At 43.4% G+C, this 24981-nt stretch overlaps 1 protein-coding gene across 1 annotated transcript in view; it reads right to left on the bottom strand.

Moving 5' to 3' along the window:
* Positions 1-172: 172 nt before the first annotated feature.
* Positions 173-24981, bottom strand: part of ndrg2 (NDRG family member 2) — a 44892-nt gene continuing 20083 nt past the window's right edge. Inside the window, exons 2-16 of the mRNA XM_080450607.1 lie at positions 17308-17402; positions 13222-13263; positions 12737-12842; positions 12029-12149; positions 11652-11714; positions 10820-10880; positions 10321-10407; positions 8713-8769; positions 8204-8307; positions 7911-7946; positions 7613-7664; positions 6510-6557; positions 5780-5815; positions 5028-5079; positions 173-3375 (exon numbers count right to left, since the gene is read on the bottom strand). Of these exons, the coding sequence (XP_080306733.1) occupies positions 3212-3375; positions 5028-5079; positions 5780-5815; positions 6510-6557; positions 7613-7664; positions 7911-7946; positions 8204-8307; positions 8713-8769; positions 10321-10407; positions 10820-10880; positions 11652-11714; positions 12029-12149; positions 12737-12842; positions 13222-13263; positions 17308-17382 (1104 nt within the window). The 5' untranslated portion in view covers positions 17383-17402 and the 3' untranslated portion in view covers positions 173-3211. The remainder of the gene's footprint in view (positions 3376-5027; positions 5080-5779; positions 5816-6509; positions 6558-7612; positions 7665-7910; positions 7947-8203; positions 8308-8712; positions 8770-10320; positions 10408-10819; positions 10881-11651; positions 11715-12028; positions 12150-12736; positions 12843-13221; positions 13264-17307; positions 17403-24981) is intronic.

Raw genomic sequence — 24981 nt, 5'->3', positions numbered from 1 at the left:
ATTATTATTCTCCCTTTTCAGAGCTAAAGCTAGAAAATGTACACAAAAACTATTACACAGTTGACTAACTTGTGAGCACACCGGGACGGTAAACTAACACTTCACAGAGATAAAAAATAAATGTTTTACAAAAAAGAAAACAAAATAGAGGAAATTAAGTATCATTGAATAAAAAAGAAAAGAAAAGCAAATTGGACAAGCATTTACATTCACACAGCCCTGGCCCACTCTCAGGAAAGGAAGAAAAAATAAAAAAATAATGATCCATTTCCTTTATTTGGCAAATTTTCTAGGCCCCACGCATAATCCCTTATTTGGTAGATCTTCCCATGCCTGATTGGTTGATTCTCAACGCAAAGCTGGGAGGAGCCTATAACCATCACATAAACATTCTGCTCACCACCAGACTCTCTTCTCGACATCAATGAACCAGGTGCATGAGAAACCACAAATATCATGAGCTGCCCTCGTCATTTGAAGAGACAGCTATGGCTCAAACACTAGCATGATGGGAAAGGCCCAGGGGCTTGCAATTAACATCCACCCTGGGTGGCTGGTGGCTGCAGTGTGGTACAGAGTGGTCGGCCACCATCTACGTGCACCTGATCCATCCATTTGTAACACATCTTAAATAGTGAACATGGTTTATATTCATCCAAGTGCCAGTCTATTCGGAGCCAACATCCAAGGTTATTGCAGCTTATACCGTACTTCCCCACATTGCCATCAACAACATTGCAGCATCACGCACTAGTACAAGGAAGGGGTTAGGGAAAGGAGCACTAGAGAGGACGGGAAAGAAATGTGCAACCTCAGAATGACTAAAAGGGAATGACAAAATAAAGCTAAAAGAAAAAGAGAGAAGAAATTAATGACTAGATGTATTGGGTGCACCAAAACAAGAGACTGTGTGCAGACAGGTGAAACACGCATGAAGGTAGATTGGGTCCTTTCACATGTATGGTCAGTCCGCTGGTTACATATTACACGGCAGTGTTAAGCTTTGCTATTGCAATTTTAGTCACAACAATGATTTCTGCAGGACGCTTGATTGAAAAACTGATATGGTTATAAGTTTGGAAATTTAGTAGATAGCGCTTGGACCGTCATATCTTAAAAATAACACCCCTTTTAGGAAAAAAGCTTTTTGGCAGTAAAAATGCTTATTGTGCCTGTAGTTCCAGATTTGGAAATTCAAGATATAGACCTTGGTTGTTCCCTATTCACTCTCAGAAATAAAAGGGTGCAGTGGTTTACCTCTAGTAAACAACACTGCACTTACACAACAACTGGTAATACTGCGCTCAGAAAAGTCCATGGGCTATTGGATGTGACGGCACAACCACATGGAGACTTTAACACAACTTTCCCTGTATTAGACACAGTACCCTCGAGGGTCCAGCTAAAAAATAAACAGGGCCGTGATTACCATAATGCTAAGCCTCTTTTTACGAGAGTGATGGCAGTGAAGGGGCTGGTTCATTGTCAGGTCATATCAAGGCCAAGGGGTCAAGTGATTTTGTCAAAAATCATTACAACATGCTCTCATCACTGTGATGGAGCCCTAAATGTACCCTCTGTTTCTATGTCTCTCTCCTGGGTTATTTGTGCTTACAGGGCAAAAAAGCTTCCAAATTATCAAACCACACCCAAACACACACGCAAACCAACATGCAGCACTTGCACGCAACACAATTCTCTTGATCCAGTTCACTTGAATATCACTTGTTGGAGCGGAGTGGAGCATGTGTGCTCAAGTATGGTATGCTCGCTGAGATTGTTAGGCGGTGATCATGCAAGTGCAAGGCTTGTAGATTTACAAGATAAACATCTGTCTGAGCCTGGAGCTAGCGCTCCAATATCCATACTAGCATTCTGCTTAGTACAATGGTAAGGATTGGTAAACGCACACTACGCATGGAAGCACTAATGGCTGTTTAACAAATGTTACATTTAGGGTGCTAGTTTGCAAAGATGCACTTTGCGACCAGTCTTAAACATCCTCAGTCTCATCAACGCTTGTTGCCCATGAACCTTCAGATTTACAAAGCATGCTCAACGAGCGTATACACACATACCACCCCACACACACACACACACACACACACACACACACACCCAAGCCAAACACACACATGCACAACTCCTCGGTAGAATATAAAAGAAAAATGTCCTAGTCGATATTTCACATGGGCTGATACCAGGCGTGCAGTCTTTCCACACACTCAAAATTAACATAATACCCCCCACTTAGACAGGGCCAATGGAAGACATGAACAATGAACAGCAACAGCAAGGTGGAAGTAGTCAGCACCATATGGCTGTCATTTCACCAGCTTCGGTCCCTTGCTGAGGCAGGTTACAATTATGAAAACAAAATTCAGCAAAGAAATCCAAATAATAAAAAAAAAGAACACAAGAAGTAGATTGAAAGTAGTTTGACAAACACACATTGTTATAAGTACCTCTGCTATAGTATTTTTTTTTAATCTACTGTATGTCAAACTCACTCATTTCATGAAGCGAAAATTGTTATGTACTTTTTTCCTATAACATTATCGTCATTATCATTAGCTTCAATGTCGTCATCATCATCATCGTTGACATCGTTATCGGAATTATTACTATTGGTTAACACAAGGGGCGTGGTCTATACAGGCCCTGCCACTTCTCTAGATTAAAGGGCTCTATTGGCTGACAGTACACTCCAGTAGAAGGGGGGAGGGGGGAGAGAGGACTGGTCACCACCCTTTTCCTCATCCCCCTACTCTTTTACCTGGATTCACTCTCTTTTTGTTTTACTCTAAAGAATTTCATTTCTTTCATTCAGTGTAGCACATCTCTGTCTATTCACTCTTCCTTTGTTAAGGAGATGAATAGGACGGACGTGTTTAGTGTGAAGTGTGTAAAGATATTGGACTTAATCTCTCAGATCTACTGGTCTCACATCCTCTACATATCTTCACCCCATTACTCTCTCTGTCTCCCTCACCACGACCATCTCTCTCACTCTCTCTTTGTCTCGGTCTCGAGTCTATTCTGCTCTTTTGAAGGGAATGACGGTTTAATGACGTTGAGTGACTAGCGAGTAATCCCCTCCGTCTCGTTTTCTGGCATTACTGTCGTCCTCCATCTTTCCCTTTACTTTATTCTCTCTTCTCGCCTCCCTCTCTCTCCCTCCCTCTCTCCCTCTCTCTGTGCAGGTGTCTCTTCAGCAGGACACCTCCATGGTTTGGGAGGGGCTGGGCGGCATCTGTCCGCCCTGCGAGCCCTGGGACAGCGTGCGGGAGCGAGAGCGGGACCCGTCCATGGATATCGAGGAGGACAGGGAGGTGGTGCGTGAACGCGACAATCGGGTCATGCAGGACGAAGCCACTGTGAATGAGAGACAAAGACAAACCTGTTGTCATTCTTTGCATACACAAAAAAACAAGTGTCAGGAATGTTTGCACTTCAGGTCATGTTAAATTATGCCTTGGTTGGCTACATGCATGCCATTGCAGAGGCCACATAGCCACATCTGCTTGCTTAATAAGCAGATGATTGCTGGCGCGCCCGTTTTGCCTCCAGTCCCTCTGATTGGGTCAAACTGAATGTACTGTATATAAATAGGTGTTTTCATAGTGAGTTTTCTTTCCAGAGCATATTTATTTTAACCACTGACAGAATTGCAATCTGTAGATTTTTACAAAAACATGGAAAAGAACTTGTCAAACTGCCTAAGTGTTGTTGCCAGCTAATCAGCACACACCTGTGGAACTCCGTGCACCCAAACTCTGTGATAAGAGAGCTAGCTAAACTGTATTGTCCAGAAGAATATGCTATATTATACTTAGTTTGTTATTACTATGTCATTAGCACTTACGTACGTAAAAAAAGAAGTTAAAAATGTAAACGTAACTTTTCTCAAGTGTTACACTCAGCCAAAAACGTTCTGTGGGCTTTATGAAGCTTCCCATTTAGTTTAAACTTGGGAAAAAAACCTATATGTTATGAACGTAATCTTTTAAATTCTTTAGCAGATTTTCTCTTTTCTTTCACACACATAGACACACTAGGCCTGACCTCGACTAAGTCGACTAGTCGACTGGTTAGTCGCGGGGGGTCCGAGTCGACTAAGTGTCTCTTAGTCGACTCTTTTTTTTTTTTTTTTTTTTAAGGGCCAAAAACGTTTTAAATAGTTTTTTGGCCAAGTCTACACCTGCAACCACACGTAACTTCCACTTTATTCTTCTTATTCCTGTCTTTGTATTGGTATTGTTTGTGTTGGAGCGCCTCAGTGCGGCTGCAGAGTTCATGTGCAACCTCTTCCAGAGAGAGATAGAGACACTAGAAACTCTGCTGGAGACAAAACTAACTGTGTAGACTTGGCCCTTTGAAATAAAATGTATTTTGGCCCAAAAAAAACTAGTCGACTGGTTAGTCGCGGGGGGTCCGAGTCGACTAAGTGTCTCTTAGTCGACTCTAGTCTAGTTTATTTTTATTTTTTTATTAGTCGACTGTCAGTCGACTATTGGCAATTAGTCGCCAATTAGAGTCGACTAAACAAATCCTTAGTCGGGGACAGGCCTAAGACACACAAATAATTGTTATAGACTCCAGAGCTGCATTCTCCTAAAGATGATTATGATTAGCGTTACTATTAAATGGTCAAGAGGGAAAAGATTAAAGTTGTCATGTTTCTGCTGAAAACGATGTGTAATTTGCAGTGAAGTTCCTGTTTTATATACATTTCAATATTTTGAAGATACTGTACTACTATACGATACCTCATTACTCAGATCATTACAATTTAATTTCCCATGTGTGCTCATTAGTGCAAAGGAAGACGTTAACGGAGGGAACATCATTTATGTTGCCATTACAGCAAACAGCGCACCAAATTGCTAACTGAATAATGGTGAGATTTACGGTTCTGACAAGCATCTTCTGCCTCTCTCCTCTGCCTCCATTAAGAGTTTCCGTCATGCGTGTATCCTGTTTTGTCCAGCATGTGTTCAATCTGCATCAATCTGAGGTGAACTTACTGTATCCCATGCCCTGGATGAAATACTTGAAAGCCTCGGTCAGTTTAGCAGGCTGCAGACAGAGAAATGAGAGGACATTAATGATATTGTACTATAGTGTTTATAGTGTTATGAGGCTTAAAGGAGAAGTTCACCCAAAGAATTACGTATTTTCTATCAATTACACACCCCATTTATTCATGGAGATTTAATAATTTGATGACCGGGTCATCGGTCAGTAGGAGACTCAGTAGCACGCTACCTAGGAAATGATTGGCTTAGGAATGCGACAAAAACACTGAGATGCATCCACTACAGCCACAGCCGCTTCAAGAACGCCTTGGCAAAACAGCGCACAGGGTAAAACAACACGGAGTGCCTGTAGTGGAGCGGGCCTGCATGCATAACCGTGTCGTGTGATCAATTAATTAATCATGGCTAATTGAATGATTAAAGTCTTGGGTGTAGTATCTAACTTTCGTCTGCAATTGCCATTGTCCCACGAACCCCCGCATATCTACTGGCGTACAAACAGGAAGGAGAGGTGTGACTCCGTGCCTTGCGCTGAAAAGTTGAGAAGTTTTTAAAACTTTTATCCGTCTCTAAAAAACGCATTAAAAAAAATGCAATGTGCTGTACAAGAGAGGAGCGCATGCCAGGTGTACCATAGGGAAACAATGGTTTGTGATCTGGTAACAAGTTTCTAGCGACACGTTCCAGTGTGATCGCCCCCTTATGTAAGCTAGGCTTTATGATCTATTCAATGTCATTACCTGGGACAGCTGAGGAAGGCCACCAGCATCTGCCATCTGTGGAGGGGGAAGAGAAGAGGTGGTTGAAAAACTATCACAAAACTAACGTTGTGGGTCCATTAATGTTGGGGCGGTGGCAGACAGCTATGTCGGTTGGCAGACAGAGAGAGAAAAAGAGGCAGACAGACAGACAGACAGACAGGCAGGTAGACAGACAGACAGACAGACAGGTAGACATATGGGCGGGTAGGTAGGTAGGTGACCATGTAGGTCAGACCATAACTGTGGACTGACTGTCAGTCCACACTGATAACAGTCAAATAACAGTCCACACTGTTATTTGCATGTTATTTGCATGTTCATCGGATTTGTGTATTCATATGTCACATTGCTGACCTATCTGCATTGGTTGCTGTGGTATAGGTGTGAGTAATGCTTAAACTTATACTCTGTCTACAAAGTATAAATCAGGCTTCAGTGCCCAGACTGAGACAGATCGTTTGAAATCATATTTGCAAAAAAAATGCTTCAATGTGTTTTTGGGCCGTTCAGACTTGATAAAAAACGATCTAATCTTTATAAAGATATGCCCAAAATCTGATTTGGGCTGCCAGCCTGACATGGAAAATAAATTAGATTAGATTAGATTAGATTTCCTTTATTATCCACAAGGGGAAATCGTTTTGCTCGGGTCAATACATACATTGAAGACAAGACATTAGCACACCAATTCCATTTCATCCAGACTTACTTTCAGGAAGGAGGTTGTCGTTGGGTCTAGTTTGCTGTTGCATTCCACCTGGTGGACACATAAGGAAAGACAGCCATCACATTATTGTATCAAAACTTAACATAGCAACCCTTCTGTTCCTCATAGACCTCTTTGTATTAACTGCTTGGAGGCCCAGTTTGGGTGGGGGATGTTTTGACTGCCAAATAAATGAGGAACCGAGAACAACAAGTAGGCAGCGCGTCACGTTAAACTAAACCTTTCACCGGGTGCAGCATCTGCTCCAAATGAAAAAGCAGCACCCTCAGAGAGGCTGCAGCACCAGGGCGTCATCACAGTCAATCACCAGTGGCTTTCAAATGTTTGTGCTTAAGTCACACCAAAGAAAATAGCCGATCTACAAGCTCACAACACATTGTGAGCTTCTAGATCAGCTATTGTCGCTATTTTAGATTTTTTTTTAAAATAAAATAATAATGATAAAGCTATTCAAATTAAAGATTTTGTTTATAGTGACATGCTCAAAATAGTGATGCCAGGTTAAAAGTGCTTAAAATGTATATTTATTTAGGGTTCTCTGTATAAAAGGGACACAGGCAGACAGCCATACTGTATACAGAGATCTCCATATATGGGCACAAAAGGGACAAAGACAGACAGGCACAACGGATGCCCTCTGACAACAGGTACTAGGGGATTTGCATAACTGGGTGGGGCATGCATTCCCAATTTGCATCGTTCCAGATTTGCATCGTTCCCGAGTAGATCGGTACCAAACGGGCACCGGTATATAGACGCAATAATATGCGCTTGACACAAAATCTCAAAGCACACCTGGACTTGTGTCACAGCACACCCTTGTGCCTCAGCACACTGTCTGACAACCTCTGGTCTTCTCACACAGTGCTTTTATGCATCCCTGAAAGACGTACTATGCTCAGAAAACTACCAGGAGTCATGCACACATTGTGTTGCTGTAACCGTCTTATGATACGGATTTTATGATTTGGTTTTATTGATGCTGTGCAGTACTACTATTAACTGTTAACGGATGATGACTGCAAACTTATGATTTTTATGTTTTAAACTACTGTAGTGATGTAGTGTGATGTGGGAATACATACAGCAGCTTCTTCATACGGCGCTTGATCGCCGACCACCAACATTACTGGACACCTGAGGAGGACAATCAGTGAGAGAGAGGGATTGCAAGGAGGATTGCAAAAGGAGAGAGAGAGTGATAGGGTGAGAGAGATGGAGCGACAGAAAGACAGACAGACAGACAGACAGACAGACAGACAGACAGACAGACAGACAGACAGACAGACAGACGTGGTGAGAGGGGAAGTAATTAGAACATAAAACAATTCAGACTGCATGACAATCAATATTTGATTATGACATTCTATTATGGGCACTTACTTGAAGGAATTGCGGTCAAAGGTCAAGTCTCTGCGACTGGAGAGAGAGAAACAATGTGTCTGTGAGTAATTAGTATCGATGATTGATACTGTAGCGTAGATGATAGGAGAGAGTGTGTGTGTGTGTGTCTGTTAAGACATGTGAGTGAGAGACTCTGGAAAACCATTATGAGTCATGGGGTTTGTGTGTGTGTGTGTGTGTGTGTGTGTGTGTGTGTGTGTGTGTGTGTGTGTGTGTGTGTGTGTGTGTGTGTGTGTGTGTGTGTGTGTGTGTGTGTGTGTGTGTGTGTGTACCTGTTGTAACTCTTCCATAAGAGGTCTATGTTAGACAGGTTGGGGGATTTGTTGATCCGCTCTCTGTGAGACTGCAGTAGCTCTGTGTTTGCAGACAGCTCCTCCTACGAGAGAGAAATACAAGGTCAAATATACATCTTCATATTATTATTATTATATTATACAGTATGTATTATTCATTTAGGCTAGCTTAGATACAATTTATCTCTGTATGTAGGCGTGTGTGCGTGTGCGTGTGCGTGTGTGTGTGTGTGTGTGTGTGTGTGTGCGTGCATGTGTGCAGCGTGCGCGCACGCATGTGTGTGGCTGCATGGACGAGAGGGTTTTGGAGGTAAAATTAATACAATCTTAGATACTTTGGAACATATCAGCATACTCGTTGATTTACATTTTGAATACGTTTCCAACTTCGGATTTTAGCGCACGCTTACATCACTCAATCATATAGAACGCCCATGTCACACTGGTTGCTTTCCATAGTGATGTACTGAAAATGGTTGATGTCATACCTGGCTGAAAAGATGGCTCAGGAGCTGTTCTGTCAGGCCGGACGTCACCGAGCTAAGCTGAGGAGAGGGAGAGGGAGAGGGAGAGGGAGAGGGAGAGAGAGAGGCAGGTAGAGAGCAAAAAAGCAAAAGGGAGCAAGTAAAGAGAGAGACAGAGAGAGAGAGGAGAGACAATGAATGTAAATTAAATAAGTCAAGTAATCACATACAGTAATCAATATTACTCTGCAAGACTGACCGCCAACATGATTCCACAATTGAATATCCACTTTTAAACTACAACTGATGGAGTACTCTCATTAGGACTAACGAAATACAAATATCTGGGTAGGCTAATTGCTAATGTACTATCAACTGCTGTGAGGTTTGTTGATAGACGTACAGTATGGCATCAAAGACAAAGACAGAGAGAATGAGAGACGTAGCGTAAAGTGAAAGAGAGAGTGAAGAAAGAAGATAAAGTAAATAAAAACAAAAAGTATAGGAAGAAAAAAAAGGAAAGTATATTGAACGATTGAAAGTAAATAAACTATAATTCCACTTCTTGCTTGTCACGTGCTGGTGTGGCCATACAATGACTCAACAAGGACTGACTGTGTAACAAGACTGATATACACAAGGGGGTGATTACAATCGGATACAGCTGGGGCAAACAGAAACAGAACCAAGACTACTAGGCCAGGGAACAAAATACATAGAAATACAAAACCAAGAAACTACAATCAATGACAAAGTCTGTGACTGTGACAGAGCAGTGTTGCCAAGTCTGTAATCTCTCAAGAACAGATTCTGCACTGCGTTGGAATCTGTCGGGGAGGTTCGTCATAACAAGTGCGCATGGGCGTGCCTTCAGATCAGGAAGCGGGCCGCGCTTTTTCAAATGTAGTGGGCGGGATTCACGTGTCCGTCTATCCTTCCCCCCTCGAAACAAACCGAAACTAATTTAACAATAGCGTCCGCGGAGCAGACAAAACCACGGAAAGATATTCACATTTTAACTTACTCTTTCATCATAGAAACAAGTGGGCTTATAACCAAAACGATCCATGTTCTCTGGGAGAAGTGGTGTTAGTGTTCCGTGTAGAAATATTGTTAGTGGGAATGAAAACATAGTCGCACCAACCGGAAGTGATGCGCTGAAGGCATAACACAAACACCGGTTTCCTTGCGCTCTGGTGTTACGTCGACTTCCTCCCAGAGCCAACAGACATAGAACAAACAGCAGAGGGCGCTGTTTTTCATTTTCAGTTGGCGATGGGTTCCCAGATTGCCAAGTCTGTGACTTTGGGCTTGTTTTTCTGTAAAGCCGCTTGTAAATATTGGTACGTTTAAAACATGTAGTTGCTTATTTGAGCATGCTTCCTAATGTTGTTTAACCCAGTGGTTCTCAAATATTTTCATATCAAGGACTTTCATTTTTTTTTGTAAGGACAAGATTTGTGTTGGTATTCTCAAATAGCCAGTGTCATTTATATAGGTTTGAAGTGTTTAAAGTGTTTAAACTGATCTTGACCACAAAGCGGTGCGGCAAAGTTGAGAAAAGTTCAACTTTGTCATACTTGAAAGAAAGACAAAAGGTAAGAATGAAAGAAAGAGAGAGACAAAATAAACCTTCTGAGCAGCCCAGTCCATCCATCCCCGGGCGTTGTTGTCAATGTTGACCAGAACCAGACCCTCCACTGAGTCTTGATTAGCCAACTGAGGGAGAGAGAGAGAGAGAGAGAGAGAGAGAGAGAGAGAGAGAGAGAGAGAGAGAAAATTTGTTTTTAGTGGACTAGCCATTTGTATTTTCAGATGGCATTTTCATATGGCAATGGCAATATAATGGTAAAATAAGTAATACTGCTATTTTATAGTAATACTGGATGGTATGAATATTAGAGGGGGAAAAGACAAATATAACAATCAAATAATTAATAATGTGAGTTTTATACAGAATTAATAATTCCAAAAATGCTCTCACACTAGTTCAAATGATGTTGAAAATGAACATCATATTGTCACCCTCGACAGCCAAGATTGTATTACATTTTTCTTAGTAAAGTGCTAGGCGTGACACTGAAACAGCGGCTTGTATTTTTGGTCCAGAAATTAAAAGCGTGGCACTCACTGTGAACCTGGATAGGATGTACGCCCCAGCGCCAACGCCCACTCCAATTACTGTACGGAAACTGACAGGAGGTGGACACTAAATTAGTAACACCATTACACACACGTACGTGCGCGCGCACACGCATTTTTTACCAATGTTTATTAAAAAAAAAACACCAAAAGACGTAATCACTTTCAACCTGCCGTCTCTATTAACGGGCATGTCGTTATAGTTGATACTTTTCAAACATTTTTTTTTAAATTCAAAAGCAGGGAAAATAGCTGATCTACAAGCTCACAACTCGCCGCACCGCAATGCGTTGTGAGCTTGTAGATCGCCAAATTTGTCTTCCTTTTGCATAACACTGTCATACCACAAACTATTAAATAGGGCATTTATGGAAAAACAAAACAAAAAAAACACAAAAAGTTAGAATATGGAGATTAGATATGGAGGTTTCTGCTCGACAGTAACTATATATTACTTCAAAATGTGGACATGCCCAACTCAGCCCAAACCACCCGCGTTAGGCAACGGCTGACATCAGCACAAATCACTGTTGTATAGGCAACACATATCGTTGCTGTCGGGCAGAAACTTCCTATCTCCATATTCTAACTTTGTGTTTTTTCGTAAATTACAGCATCACACAAGCATCAAAAGTAGCAGATCCACAAGCTCGAAACGCAGAGCGAAGCGACGCGCTTTGAGCTTGTAGATCTGTTAGTTTTGCGATTTTTGAATTTGAATCCTGATAAGTAACAGTTTTGGACATATGAGGTTTCCACCCGACAGAGACGATATACTGTATATATGTGTGCGTGTGTCAAAATAAATGCACTTGACTCACTTGAAAAACTGCAGGACAGCAGGGATCATTTCTGCAATGGTTTCCATAGAGGGATACAGGTATCTGGAACAGGAATTGTATTATACATAGATTAACTTTTTTACATTTCTTTAATTAAAAAATATATATATACCGTACTGTATATACAAATAAATACATGCATACATACGGTACAACAGTGTACATATTGTAATGCACATTTTGTAATTTATCTATTTCCATTCTGTGATGACATCCAATATATCTAGAAAATGTCACACACACGCACGCACGCACGCACGCACGCACGCACGCACGCACGCACGCACGCACGCACGCACGCACGCACGCACGCACGCACGCACGCACGCACGCACGCACAGCCTCACAGCACATACCCTGCAGGATAAGCAGCAGCCCCATCCTCCTGTCCAGGAGCATCAATGTGAACCAGAGTGAAGTTTTTCACTATCTCCTGCATCTCTTCAAACTTAAACAGAGGAGAGAAGCAGCTCTTACCTGATAGAAGAGAGAGAGGGAAAGGAGGGGGGGGGGGGGGGGTGAGAGAGGGAGAGAGAGAGAGAGGCGCAATTATAGCAGATGCTCTTATACAGAGAGTGATGGAGCGGGTGTGGGGAGGAGAGAGATACACAGTAAGACAGAGACACAGAGAGAGACTATTAAGATACATCATTTAGATAGACAGAGCAACAAACAGAGAGCAATATACGCACAGTAATAGTAAGTATCAAACAGGGAGAGTGAGAGAGAGAGAAAGAGAAAGAGAGAGGGAGAGAGAGGGGGAGAAAAAGAGAGAAAAAGAGAGAGGGGGAGAGGGGGAGAGGGAGAGAGGGATAGGGAGGGTAGAGAGACAGAGAGCTACCCAGTGAGCGAGCGAGAGAGACAAAGAGAAACATACAGAGACAGTTGACAAATGTAAGGATTCAGAAAAAACATCATAATAAAAGTGTTGAGACACCACGAGCCGCCAGAACAGCTGGCTGGAACAGCCCTCGTGCACACTCTGTAAACGTTAAGCGATTTGGTCAGTTATGCACATGTATATTTAAATGGAAGTGTCTATTTAATGTTTCATGATTACTGACTGTTCAGGCCCACATCGTGGCAAGTTAGGATGGCAGGTCTGCGAGTGTTGGCTGTGCCGTGGAGCGTCACATGAAGCACACCGTGGGGGGTCTCAATATCATGCTCCTGAAAGGCACCAAACATAGAGATCAGTGCACACACACACACACACACACACACACACACACACACAGCCTATAAAACAGACAAATCTGCCACAGCTAAAACAAAATAGCCCTGAGCACAGTGGGCAGTGATATTAGTCTGGCCATGCCAGGCTAGCACGCACGCACGCACGCACGCACGCACGCGCGCACACACACACACACACACACACACACACACACACACACACACACACACACACACACACACACACACACACACACACACACACACACACACACACACACACACACACACACACACACACACACACACACACACACACACACACACACACACACGTGCATTCACTCAGCACACATTTGAACATCTGTCTTACCTGCCCTTGGTCCAGAAGTATTCTGGCTACCAGTTCTGCCTCCTACACAGAGAGGGAGAGAAAAAACTAATTTAGCAAGCAGCAGGTGTTCTGACCTCGTTATCTATCAAGCACTGCGGAAGGAAAGGATGTGTCAAAAACACTATTTTTAAGGTGACACTGAGTTAGTTAATGTGGGTCATGACGCTGATTTGACACCCGTACCTTTGTGGTGGGCGTACTGCAATCATGTGAGACAGAAAACCCTAAGCCCACACGTCTTAATTCACCGTTAAAAAGCAGGGGTATGACTCACGGCTTTGTCGCACTCATTAACACCCACAGGGTAGGACATGCAGGCTGCACTTCAGAGCTTTATAGCCCGTCTCTTTGGAACAAATTACCGTATGACCTGAGGAACTGTGTCCTCTTTTGAAATCAGTCTTAAGATCTTTCTGTTATCGCAGGCCTTTAATGGTGACAATGTGTGTGATTATGTGTGTGCTTACTTTAAGTGTGTTTGCTTATGTGTACGGATGTGTGCACATTATACTATGTGGGCATAGTATGTGTTAGTTGTTGCTTGTTTGTATGTATGCGTACATGGGCTGATCATTGATGCTGCGCCATGTAAGTGAGAATGAGTTTTTTTAAAAGCTTTCTGTATGTGTGTGGGTGGGCAGACTGGGCACTATTGATGTATTTTAAAGCCTCACTATGTAACATTTGTTTAATGAAAAAAAGAATGTGTCCAATCTGTACGGTAGAGTATGTTAATACAACATAACTTATACAATTGGGGTGGTTGTATTTTGTCTCCCTGCTCTTCTATTGAGACATTTAGATCAAAGGTCATGTCTCACCTAGACATAGGATCTGACACAAAGTTTGACCTGACGGTCAAGATTCTATTTACCCCCCGAGCAAGCAGGCCGGCTCTATTAGCTTAAAAATTCAGCACTTGTGCAGAAAACCGGGTTCAAATCCGGTGTCGAAGAGGAAAGTTACATATATGCTTACATATATGCCTGAATGAAATAAAATGAAATACAGATACAATTGGGGTGCAGGTAAGCACTATCAATGAAATGAAGCAAACAAGTTCTTCTTTTGCAACAACAGATCCACATCTTCATGTGTACATGCAGACATTGCTCAGAGACAGTGACTGAACAATGAGTGCAGGTAGAGTTTAACAGCTTGCTTGTGGACACTTTCTAGGACACATGCCAGCATTAAGGAATTCAAACTGGGGCCCTAAAATAATTATGGGTCAATTGTGTCTGGATTAACCCATAAAGACCTGAGGCCGAATCTACAAATGCCTTCTAAATCAGTAGTTCTCAAACTTTCAAGATTTTTCAAAAATGTTCAAAAATAGCAGATGTACAAGCTCGCAGCGCGGCACAAAGTAACACACTGTGAGCTTGTAGATCACTTGTTAATGTATGTGATCACTCTCATCCATCCCTGGCTGTGTCCTTGTTGCATCTTATTGAATGTTGACAACATCATTATATTGATATGTTGACACCGTATTTAACACATACGTAAGCAAGTTAGTAAGTAAATAAGTAAGCATGATTGAACATGTACACTGTAAGGTTTCTGAGTCTTAATTTAACTTTGAAAAAAAGAGAAACTAGAAAAAGTGCTCCTCGGAGCACAGGTCTCCGCCAGGTCAGGTACGTTATTGTGGCCTCCTGGTGGCGCTATAATAGGCCAATGTGAAAGGGGTGTCATTTCTTCTAAGGCTTTTCATGGCAATCAGACACTGCATTCATGATTTGAGGCTTTTGTTCCAAAAATGTGTTTTGCTAAGATTAGACCTGCTGGTGGCGCTATAACAGGCCAATGTGAAAAGGGTGCCATTTCTTCCTCGGCCTAGTGGGAATGTGCGTGTGAAATTTCACGGAAATCGCAAGCTGCGTTCATGATTTGAGGCATTTTGTTCAAAACGGACCAATCCTGCAAACTTTGGAAGCCAACCTTAGCCAATGAGGATAGAATATGGAAAATCGGACAGATCCGTGTAGATCACATGACTATAGAGATAATGTGTACCGATTTGCATGACGTTTGGATAAAATCTGTAGGAGTAAATGGGTTTTGCACAAATCGGCCTCCTGGTGGCGCTATAACAGGGCTATGTGTCGGTGTCGGAGATTAGCTGTTCACAGACGGACACACGGACGGACACACACACGGACACACACACGGACGGACGGAGGGTAAAACACACTCAGGATTTCACTGTCTTAGTCGTTTGCTTTTTACTGTAGTTCCTCTTTCCATCAGAGGGTGGCAGCAGTGAGAGACCCAGTCTGTGCTCAACATCTGCACAGCAACATCAGCCCATAGAAGACCAGATTCTCTCTCCTCCCTCAGGGCTTTGACGTCAACCTGGCACACTGAGCCATTGCTGTAGTGTGTGTGTGTGTGTGTGTGTGTGTGTGTGTGTGTGTGTGTGTGTGTGTGTGTGTGTGTGTGTGTGTGTGTGTGTGTGTGTGTGTGTGTGTGTGTGTGTGTGTGTGTGTGTGTGTGTGTGTGTGTGTGTGTGTGTGTGTGTGTGTGTGTGCGCGCGCGCGCGCGTATGTGTGTGTGCGTGCGTGCGCGCGTGTGTAGGGTGTGCACGCACACACGCACGCACGCTTGGATGTGTTACTTGAATAATCAATGTGCATTGTCAAAGGCAAGCTTAGAAAATGTAAATGTATAGTATACTGTACGTCTTTGCTTGGTCACATGTGTGAAGTAGTACACACTTATGTACATACACACACACACACACACACACACACACACACACACTTAAAATCTTGCTACTTGTTGGTATACAAATATCCATGATAGTATAGATGTGATTCTTCTATCTTATTGATGACATGAGAAGAAAGCATGCTGTACACACAGCTGAGCTTACATTAGCATTTGCCTGACAATGAATAATCTATTTCACAACATGTCAAAGCATCTAAAAGTGTGTGCGCGCGTGGGTGGGTGGGTGGGTTAATTACAGGTGACAATTCCAATTGATAGGCGGGAGCTCAATGGGCGGTACACAAACGTAACCGTGGGTGTGATGACAGCTGATTGATTCGCTGGTTCGCTCATTGACAACCGTGGGTTTAAATAGGAGTCAGATCTCACTAGCAACCATCCTGGGTAGGCGTTTACCGTTTATTAATCCCCAGGGAAAGTCAGTTTCAGGATGGCTGCTCAGATGGTCATGATGAGTGCTTAGTGGAGTTATTAATTGTCTTGCTCAAGGGCACTTAAACATGGAGTGAGACCGGGGGGGGGGGGACGCGAACCTCTCTAAGCTATGGCAACATGTTTATCTGAACGTGCTGTGCATTCTGGCACACAAGGAAAGACCTTTGATACTGACCTTTAGTCATTGCTGAGCATTTGCTACTCCAATTGTGTTTATGTTGTTTGTTTAGTAGGGGTGCATCATCCTTTTAGTTCGCTCACAAGTTAGTTTAGTCTGAATGTGTTTTGCTTGAATTTTTATTTTAGGATTTTAGGATTTTAAGTTAGATGTCCTCTCAGCTCACCCTGAAGCTTGTAGTTCTATTTAGGAAAATAAATTAAAACATATTTTTTGTAAGGTATTAAATCTATTTGTCCATTTGCAATCGGCGTCTGGTTTTGGGAGATAAGGATGGGAACTCACTCTCCTTTCAGTCTCCTCTTCATCACCCCTGAACGAGTGTAACACAACATAATTATACAAAACAGTGTAGCCTATACTGCATGCCGTGCATACATCGAGTATGTTGTTTGGGCATGTCTGTGTTCATATGTGACTGTAAAAGTAGACTAAATGTGTAAATGTGAATGGGTGGCTGTGTGTGTGGTTGTGCGTGTACGTGTATGTGTTTGAGTAAGAGACTGTGTGAGAATTAGAAACTGAGAGAGTGAATGAATAATAAAGTCGGAAGATTACTATAGTCTGGTTGCCCTGTTAGGGCAACCGCACTAATTACTGAGTGATTCAGTGAATGGGTGAGTGAGTGATCGATTCAGTGAGAGTGATTCAGTGAGTGTGCGATTGAGTGATTCAGGGAGTGACGGCGTGAATAATAAAATGTCTTCTCTGACCTTGGTAGAATCGTTCTGACCCGTCAGTAATGGCTTCTCCTCTGTGATGGCGATCTCCTGCATTTCGGTCGTCATGGTGTGTCACTTGTGGTGTCCTGCACAGATAGAAACAGAATATGACAGTTTCTGTAAGTACTGTACCCTGAAACACATGTAATTTCCATGTTTTCTCTCTGTCCTCCACTCATAAACAGTTGAACCCTCACAGCACTTTATTGCACAGGCACACAACAGCGCCCAGTCCGCACACACACATACTGGTGCGGAGATGTGCACACGCACACGCACATGCACACGCACACGCGCGCACACACACACACACACACACACACACACACACACACACACACACACACACACACACACACACACACACACACAGAGTGACTACATTTATAGCTGGTGTCCTCTGGGAACCTTCTATGTGTTGCGGGACCTTTTGAAAGTTAATTAGTTATTAGTGCCAGTAGCATACTTAAAAAGCCACAGAAGTACAAAGACATTATGGTACGGTAAAAGAGAGTGAACCCGGTGGCCATTATACAGTATTTATGAAAAGGAGAAAAGAAAGTGGTATTTAGATGCATTATTCTAACTGCATGACTTTGAACATTTGAATCTGATTGAAATCATTAATGATGCTGGCAGCATGGACATTATAAATTCCAAATTAGAAACCCTTGTGTTTTTTGAAGTGCATTGAAAATCAGGCACAAAGATGATTATTTGAACCCGAGAGAGACCTTACTGTTACAAGCACACGATGCATCCAAACAAATTAGACACTCCATTACATGTCTCTCACATTTGCTGCGGTGCTGCTACACGCTGAGAGCGCGATGGAGAGGATTCAGGCGGAAATGTACTCTTGAGAATCTCATTGAATCGTGTGAATCATTCCCTTTCCCTGCACAGAGAAACCAGTTTACACCTGGCACACAAAGCAAACCCTCATTATCATGGTGGGAGAAAATGTCACGCCCCCAAGTCTCCAATTATCCATACAATACGTGTCATCTACCACTCACTAATCATAATCATCCATGTACGCATGTATTTTAGTCTGCAAACCTTTTCACTACAGGCTCCTATAATTACAAAAAGATCCCGCTTTCCATTCCTCTCTAGCAGATGGAGTTTCTTCTATCTTGTACAATCTTGGCATACAATCCTTTCATGGTTTTTACATTGAGGGCACCTTTGTATCCTTCCTATTAGATCTCAGCTAAATGGATTTGTACGGAACACAACCTTCCAATTTACCTCCCAAAATGTAACCCCCCCCCCCTTCTCTTCAGAATTTCTCATTGTTGGCTTTCAATTCATAATGGGAGCAAGATATAGGCGAGGAAATAAACCACATGAACCCTAGCGTCCGCATTTGCGACGTGTTGTCGCAAGTGCATATTTCTTTGTGTGTGTGTGTGTGTGTGTGTGTGTGTGTGTGTGTGTGTGTGTGTGTGTGTGTGTGTGTGTGTGTGTGTGTGTGTGTGTGTGTGTGAGTGAGTGAGTGAGTGAGTGAGTGCTAGTCCCCCTAAGGCCAAAAGGTACGGTCACACAACATACACTTCAGAAACAGATTCTGTGGGGGCGAAGGGGTGGAGCTTCCTGCTGCATTGCATTGACGCCATTGACACGTCACATGACCGGGTGTCAACCAATAGGAACAAAGCGTGTAGTTGACCCCACTGGCAGGCTTTTTAATCCACTTTTCGTTTTCTTCCAGTGAGCCAACCACTCCAATGTAACTCAAACAAACTGCACACCAGCAAATCGATATTTACCGAATACTGCCCGCATTCCGCAAGAATGGGTAAGTGGTGCGTTTCATGCCTCGGCATGCGTTGGCTACTCCCCTTCTGATGCAGATGTGTGCATTAGACCCGAAGCCGTTTCTAAAAATGCCTTAATCTGGAACTAAGTTTTCTCAAAAACTTCACATTTTTATTAAAACATTTAAAAAAAACATTATCTTTCTATAGCAACAGCTAATGTGACAGAGAGGAGTTCCCGGCTTGAAAGGAATAACAACGTATAGGTGTTCCAGGTCTGAATGGGTTAAGCCCTGAACCCTCACAAGCTTAACTGACGTCACCTGGCAAGTGCTTGAGTGCGAGAGGCTCAGAATGGCTCAGAATGGTATAAATAGGAATGGGACCACACTTTGAAGGTGAGTCCTTCATTCACGACCCTTTCCATGACTTTTAAAACTTTCATTGACCTTGATTTCACTAGTCTGTGCTTTAAAGTGTTTGTTATTATTACTGTGTGGCTCCACGCGCTCACAACTCTTCGGTGATGGGACTCCTTCTTCCTTCGGTGTGGGGCCAAGGTGGCGCCTAAACCCTAACCGACAAGTTCACAAAAACGAATACTAAACCTAACATTAACCCTAACCCTAACATCACAGAAACTATGCCTAAACCTAACCTCAATACCACGTCAACCTGGGCGAAACACCGGGAAAAGGCACAGTCCTCTTCGGTGATGCCACCTAATCCTCACTCCTTGGAACAGGAATAAGAGACTTAGCATGCACGACGGTCATAATGGCGGACCGACTTCTACTTCCGGCTCAAGTGAGGATAGAGGAGCGAGGAGAGAGCAGGATAGAGACGTACAGTATGTGCCTTTCAGAACATAGATCCTAAATTACCTCAGCTGCACTGCATACGAATTTGCTTATTTGCTTTACTGCAGTGCATTGAAAAAGCAAAATATCAGTGATGTTGCTTCTGTGAAACTCCGCCTCTGGTTTAATAATAATAATAAGTTGGTGGTTTGAGACTTTGAATGAGGCAGAGTACTCTAGTCCTGGAGCTACAAGCCTTAACCCAACCCGATCTCCAGAGATTACCGTAACATTGCACGGAACGAGTGCACTTCATTCCGTGGATAGCCGCCTCGGAACTCCCGAATTGCGTGCATATGGTACGGCGCTGCCTTGTGACAAAACCATTTCGGAGGCGCGCAGTCACAGGCGAATTGTCCCCCCGTGAAGGACCACCGAGGGAGCTAAGGCGACCGAGTTGCCGTCCTGAACGGTGGGACATTCGCCTGTGCCTACTCAGCGCCGTTTGAGTTATGTACCGATAGGCACAGAATCGTAAATTTTATTGTGCGGACTGCTCTGCTTCCGGGTTTTTCCGTGTTGCGACTGGTTACGCCCACCGTGGGACTCGCCGTACATATGCACGCAATTTGGGAGTTCCGAGGCGACTATCCACGGAATGAAGTGCACTGTTCCGTGCAATGTTACGGTATTCTCTGGAGATCAGGCTGCTTAACCATAGATGAAATGTAATTCATGTAAATCCGAGAAATGCGGGGCGGGGCAACAAGCCTTGTCTGGTCTTGTCTCACAATTAAGGTGAAGCTGACATTATTAGAAAAGTATGAGGTGAATGAGGGAAGGAGGTAGAGAGGTGAGTGAGTGGTAAATGGTAAATGGACTGCATTTGCAGTATATAGCCATAGAGTTAAAAATAATAGAGAGGGCACCGGAAGAGGGACAGCGAGTGCATTTTCCGGCAGCGGAAGCTGCCGCGGAGCTGCCGACGGGGGAGCGGCGGGATGCCGGCGGCAGTGCGGCAAGTGCCGGGAGGCGGGGCGGCAGCAGCAGCGGCGGAGCGGCAGTTTCCTATGCCTAAACCTAACCCTAACCTCAGTAAAACTATGCCTAAACCTAACCCTAACCCCTAACCCCTAACCCCTAACCCCTAACCCTAACCATAACCATAGTAATATTACAAGGATTAGTAGGCTACAGTCCAACTGATTCCGCGCTGCCGCTCCACCGCCGGCAGCCCGCCGCTCCACCGCCGGCGGCAGCCCGCTGCTCCGCCGCCGGCAGTCACTGCCGGCAGCTGCTGCTCCTCCACCGGCAGTTCCGCGGCAGCTTCCGCTGCTGGAGCATGCACTCGCTCCTTCTGCACCGGAAATCCCCGCCCAGCCACTTGCATTGAGTTGCTCACCCACCCAGCGCATACTCCTAAATCACCCCTTCCTCCGGGTTGTGAAATGTGACGGGCGGGCCCTATTTGGGGCTTCTATGACACGTTTGGCGTCATGGAGGTGACACGTTTTGCGTCACCTCCATGCGCGCAACCCCGTGCGCAAGCTCGTGCACAAGCTCGCGAGTCAGATCATGTGCGCATATCCCGCCACAGATGCGTCGACCGGGTATGGACTAGTGTATATAACATTGCAATGTGACATAGCTCTGTCACATTGCTGTACCCCCTACAACTGTACATACTTCCCCATTTTATTCTTTGTTTTTATTATGTTTAGACACTTGCTTTGGCAATGTAAACGTATGTTTTTCATGCAAATAAAGCTCCTTTGAATTGAATTGAATTGAATTGAATTGAATTGAATTGAATTGAATTGAATTGAATGACTGACTGACTGACTGACTGAGCTTACTCATATTATTGCAGCCATCTAAATGGGCAGTACTATTCACACCCTGACATTTAAACCAAATAATGTGTTGGGGACCTTTAGCGCACGCATGTGTGTGTGTGTGTGTGTGTGTGTGTGTGTGTGTGTGTGTGTGTGTGTGTGTGTGTGTGTGTGTGTGTGTGTGTGTGTGTGTGTGTGTGTGTGTGTGTGTGTGTGTGTGTGTGTGTGTGTGTGTGTGTGTGTGTGTGTGTGTGTGTGTGTGTGTGTGTGTGTACATTCATTGGGGGATGGACAGCAGCACCCACCCGGGGCCCTGGGTCTCACTGAGTATCAAGCAGAAGTGACTAGTCACCCCAGCATCACTCCCCCCAATACATGTCACTTCTTTCCTCTCTACACTGCAACATCCTGACTGTTCATTTCACTCTGCGAGTGTACTGGTTACATACAGTATACTTTAGTGTACAGTCTCAGGGTTACAAATGGATGAATAAAGTCCACTACACCTCTCTCTCTCTCTGTCTCTCTCTGTCTCTCTCTCTCTTTCTCTCTCTCTCTCTCTCACAAATCTGTTTACATTCTCTGTGAATGAAACAAGTGTTGTGATTGGTCCAAAAATATAGTTTCCGGGGGAAAAAAATACATACGACGGAAGTCCCACCCCTATAGACACTCTCTACATTAGGTTGTGACCAGGCTTTTCTCCTCTGAGATGAGTAAAGGCAGGGAACAAGGCTAAATATGAAGTATGTTATCTCTCTCCCCCTGGTGACCAGCAGCGTATTTCTGGACTGTGTCTTTGCCAATGACTTTGGTGCCCAGTCTGCCCACACTGCAATTAATATGGCTTCAATCCCCTGTCACGCACACACACATCCTGCAAATCAATGGTGCTCCGAGAAATGCAGCAGAGAGAGAACAGAAATGTATACTGGCCTCCACACACATTACACACACAGTCAAAAATAACATTTCAGCTAATATTACATTACACTGTACTGCACACCCTAATGGCGCATGCCAAAAACCATTAATTTTCAGGAACTGGAAAAAATAACCTGTGTTTCAATGAATCCAATGTACTGTGATTAATTAGTTGTTAATACGTTTCATTTATAAAACCCACATAGACACTTAACAACTTTAAACCTGGCATCCATATTTTGGGAATTTGATTATAGGCGAACATTTTCCACAGTACACTGCTGTTGCGAGTATATAATAGGGCATTCATTTATGAAAAACATAAAAATATGAGATATGGAGTTAAGTTTCAGCCGGACAGCGACAATGTATTGTCAAGAACATTTTTTGTTGCAGAGCCACTTCTTTTGACAAATACATTTTTCAATTCAGCAACCTCCACAAAATCAAATATCACAATATTTTATACCAAATACCTCACTATCAATATTGTGACAATAATATCATATTGTGATAATCTTTCTTAATAGCTAATCTAAATGTGACTGTACTGTAGGTCTTTCATGATAAATGGGAATCTTGTTTTGAATACTACAATTTGTTCAGTATAGTGGGCATGTGTACATCTTGCAAACAGTCGCCTGAATTGGCTATGAAACTATACCTTACAACTACAAGCAGTAATGTATACAAATATGTCAAATGCAGCAATGTATGCCACTGCAGTGATGAATGGTAATCTACTGTATCATGTACAGTACGCAAGTAAAGGGTGACTGCAAAAAGATATCGTTATACGTTGCATTAAGCAGCATCGATATGGATCTCACGTACAGTAGCTCGCCCCTAATAATACTTAATTTCCACAGCTTCCTCTCTCTCACTTCCCCGCTCAATCTGTCTCTTGCACACTTCCTGCTGTAGCGCTCGTAATCTCCCTCCATCATCCACCTTTCTCTCTCTTTTTCCATCCCTCTCTCTAAAGAATAATAAAAAATAACACGCACACACACACACACACACACACACACACACACACACACACACACACACACACACACACACACACACACACACACACACACACACACACACACACACACACACACACACACACACACACACACACACACTCTTGTGTTTTTGTTAATCACTTAAGCCCTACATACCTCTCGTATGATGAATAGTGAAAATAGCCGATCTACAAATTGACGACGCATCGCATTGCAATGTGTTGTGAGCTTGTAGATATATAAAATCTTAAAAAATGTAGTCTCTTTTTGACAATATAATGACCCAGAAATGTAAAAAAAATAGAGTAAAGTTATGATTTTGTGCAACAAGTCCTCACATCCCCCTTTGATCTTTGGCGCCCCCCAAGGGTGGCCCAGACCCCGGGTTGAGAACCCCTGTTCTAGAGCATGTAAGAGCCGCTAACCTGCACGGAGAGAGGGAGAGAGATTGAGAGAGCAAGAAAATATAATATAATAAGATATAAAGGATCTTCAAACTTTGTATTAACCCATTGAGACCTGAAGCCGATTCTACATGTCTCCTAAATCCTAACAGTATTCTGAAAAACGTATGTTTCTATATCAGTGGTTCTCAATCTTTTTCATGTCAAGGACCCCCAAAATGACCCCGTCAAAATATTTTGCTCCAGGGACCCCCGGAAGCAAAGATTTGAGTTAAAAAGGTTTTTCAAAAATAGCAGAGTGCCGCGCTACGAGCTTGTAGATCTGCTATTTTTGAATAGCCAAAGTGTCAAATAATGCTTTTTAGCTCAAATCTAAAAATGACACAGTTCCAGGTCTTAATGGGTTAATGAGGGAATGAGGCACTCGGGTGGTGCAGTGGTCAAGTTACTGCCCACCACCACGGAGGTTGTGGGTTCGAATCCCACCGTGGTGCATCCGGCTTTGTTGAGCGTCTACACACGAACACAATTGGCCTGTGTTCAGGGGAGGGTAGCCGGGGTGGGGAGGAGGGTGATATCGGTCATTGCACGTACTATACTACGGGCTGGGGGGCGGCAACTGTCAGTGAGGAGTGTTGGGCGGGAGGAGTAGAACGAAGGCTCTACTACGTCCTCCTGGTGGGGGCTCCTCACTGGTAGGTGAGTCAATAGGATACGACAGCAGTGACAACACAGAAATGTGTGTGGGGAGGAGTCAATTTGCATAACGACTAAATTGGGGAGAAAAAGGTGGTAAAAAATAATGGGCTACAAAAAACTAACAAAAAATAATCCCCCTGAGGGAAATTATTTTCTGGCAGCTAACAGAAAAACACAGTAACTTACAAACAAATACTTCCAAGGAGCTGATGTGGAATAATGATCTT

The sequence above is a fragment of the Gymnoscopelus braueri genome (assembly GCF_963280865.1).
Source record: "Gymnoscopelus braueri genome assembly, chromosome: 15".
NCBI classification, from domain to species: domain Eukaryota; kingdom Metazoa; phylum Chordata; class Actinopteri; order Myctophiformes; family Myctophidae; genus Gymnoscopelus; species Gymnoscopelus braueri.
Note: the sequence above shows the minus strand (reverse complement) of the source record. Positions and strands in the feature narration are given on the sequence as shown.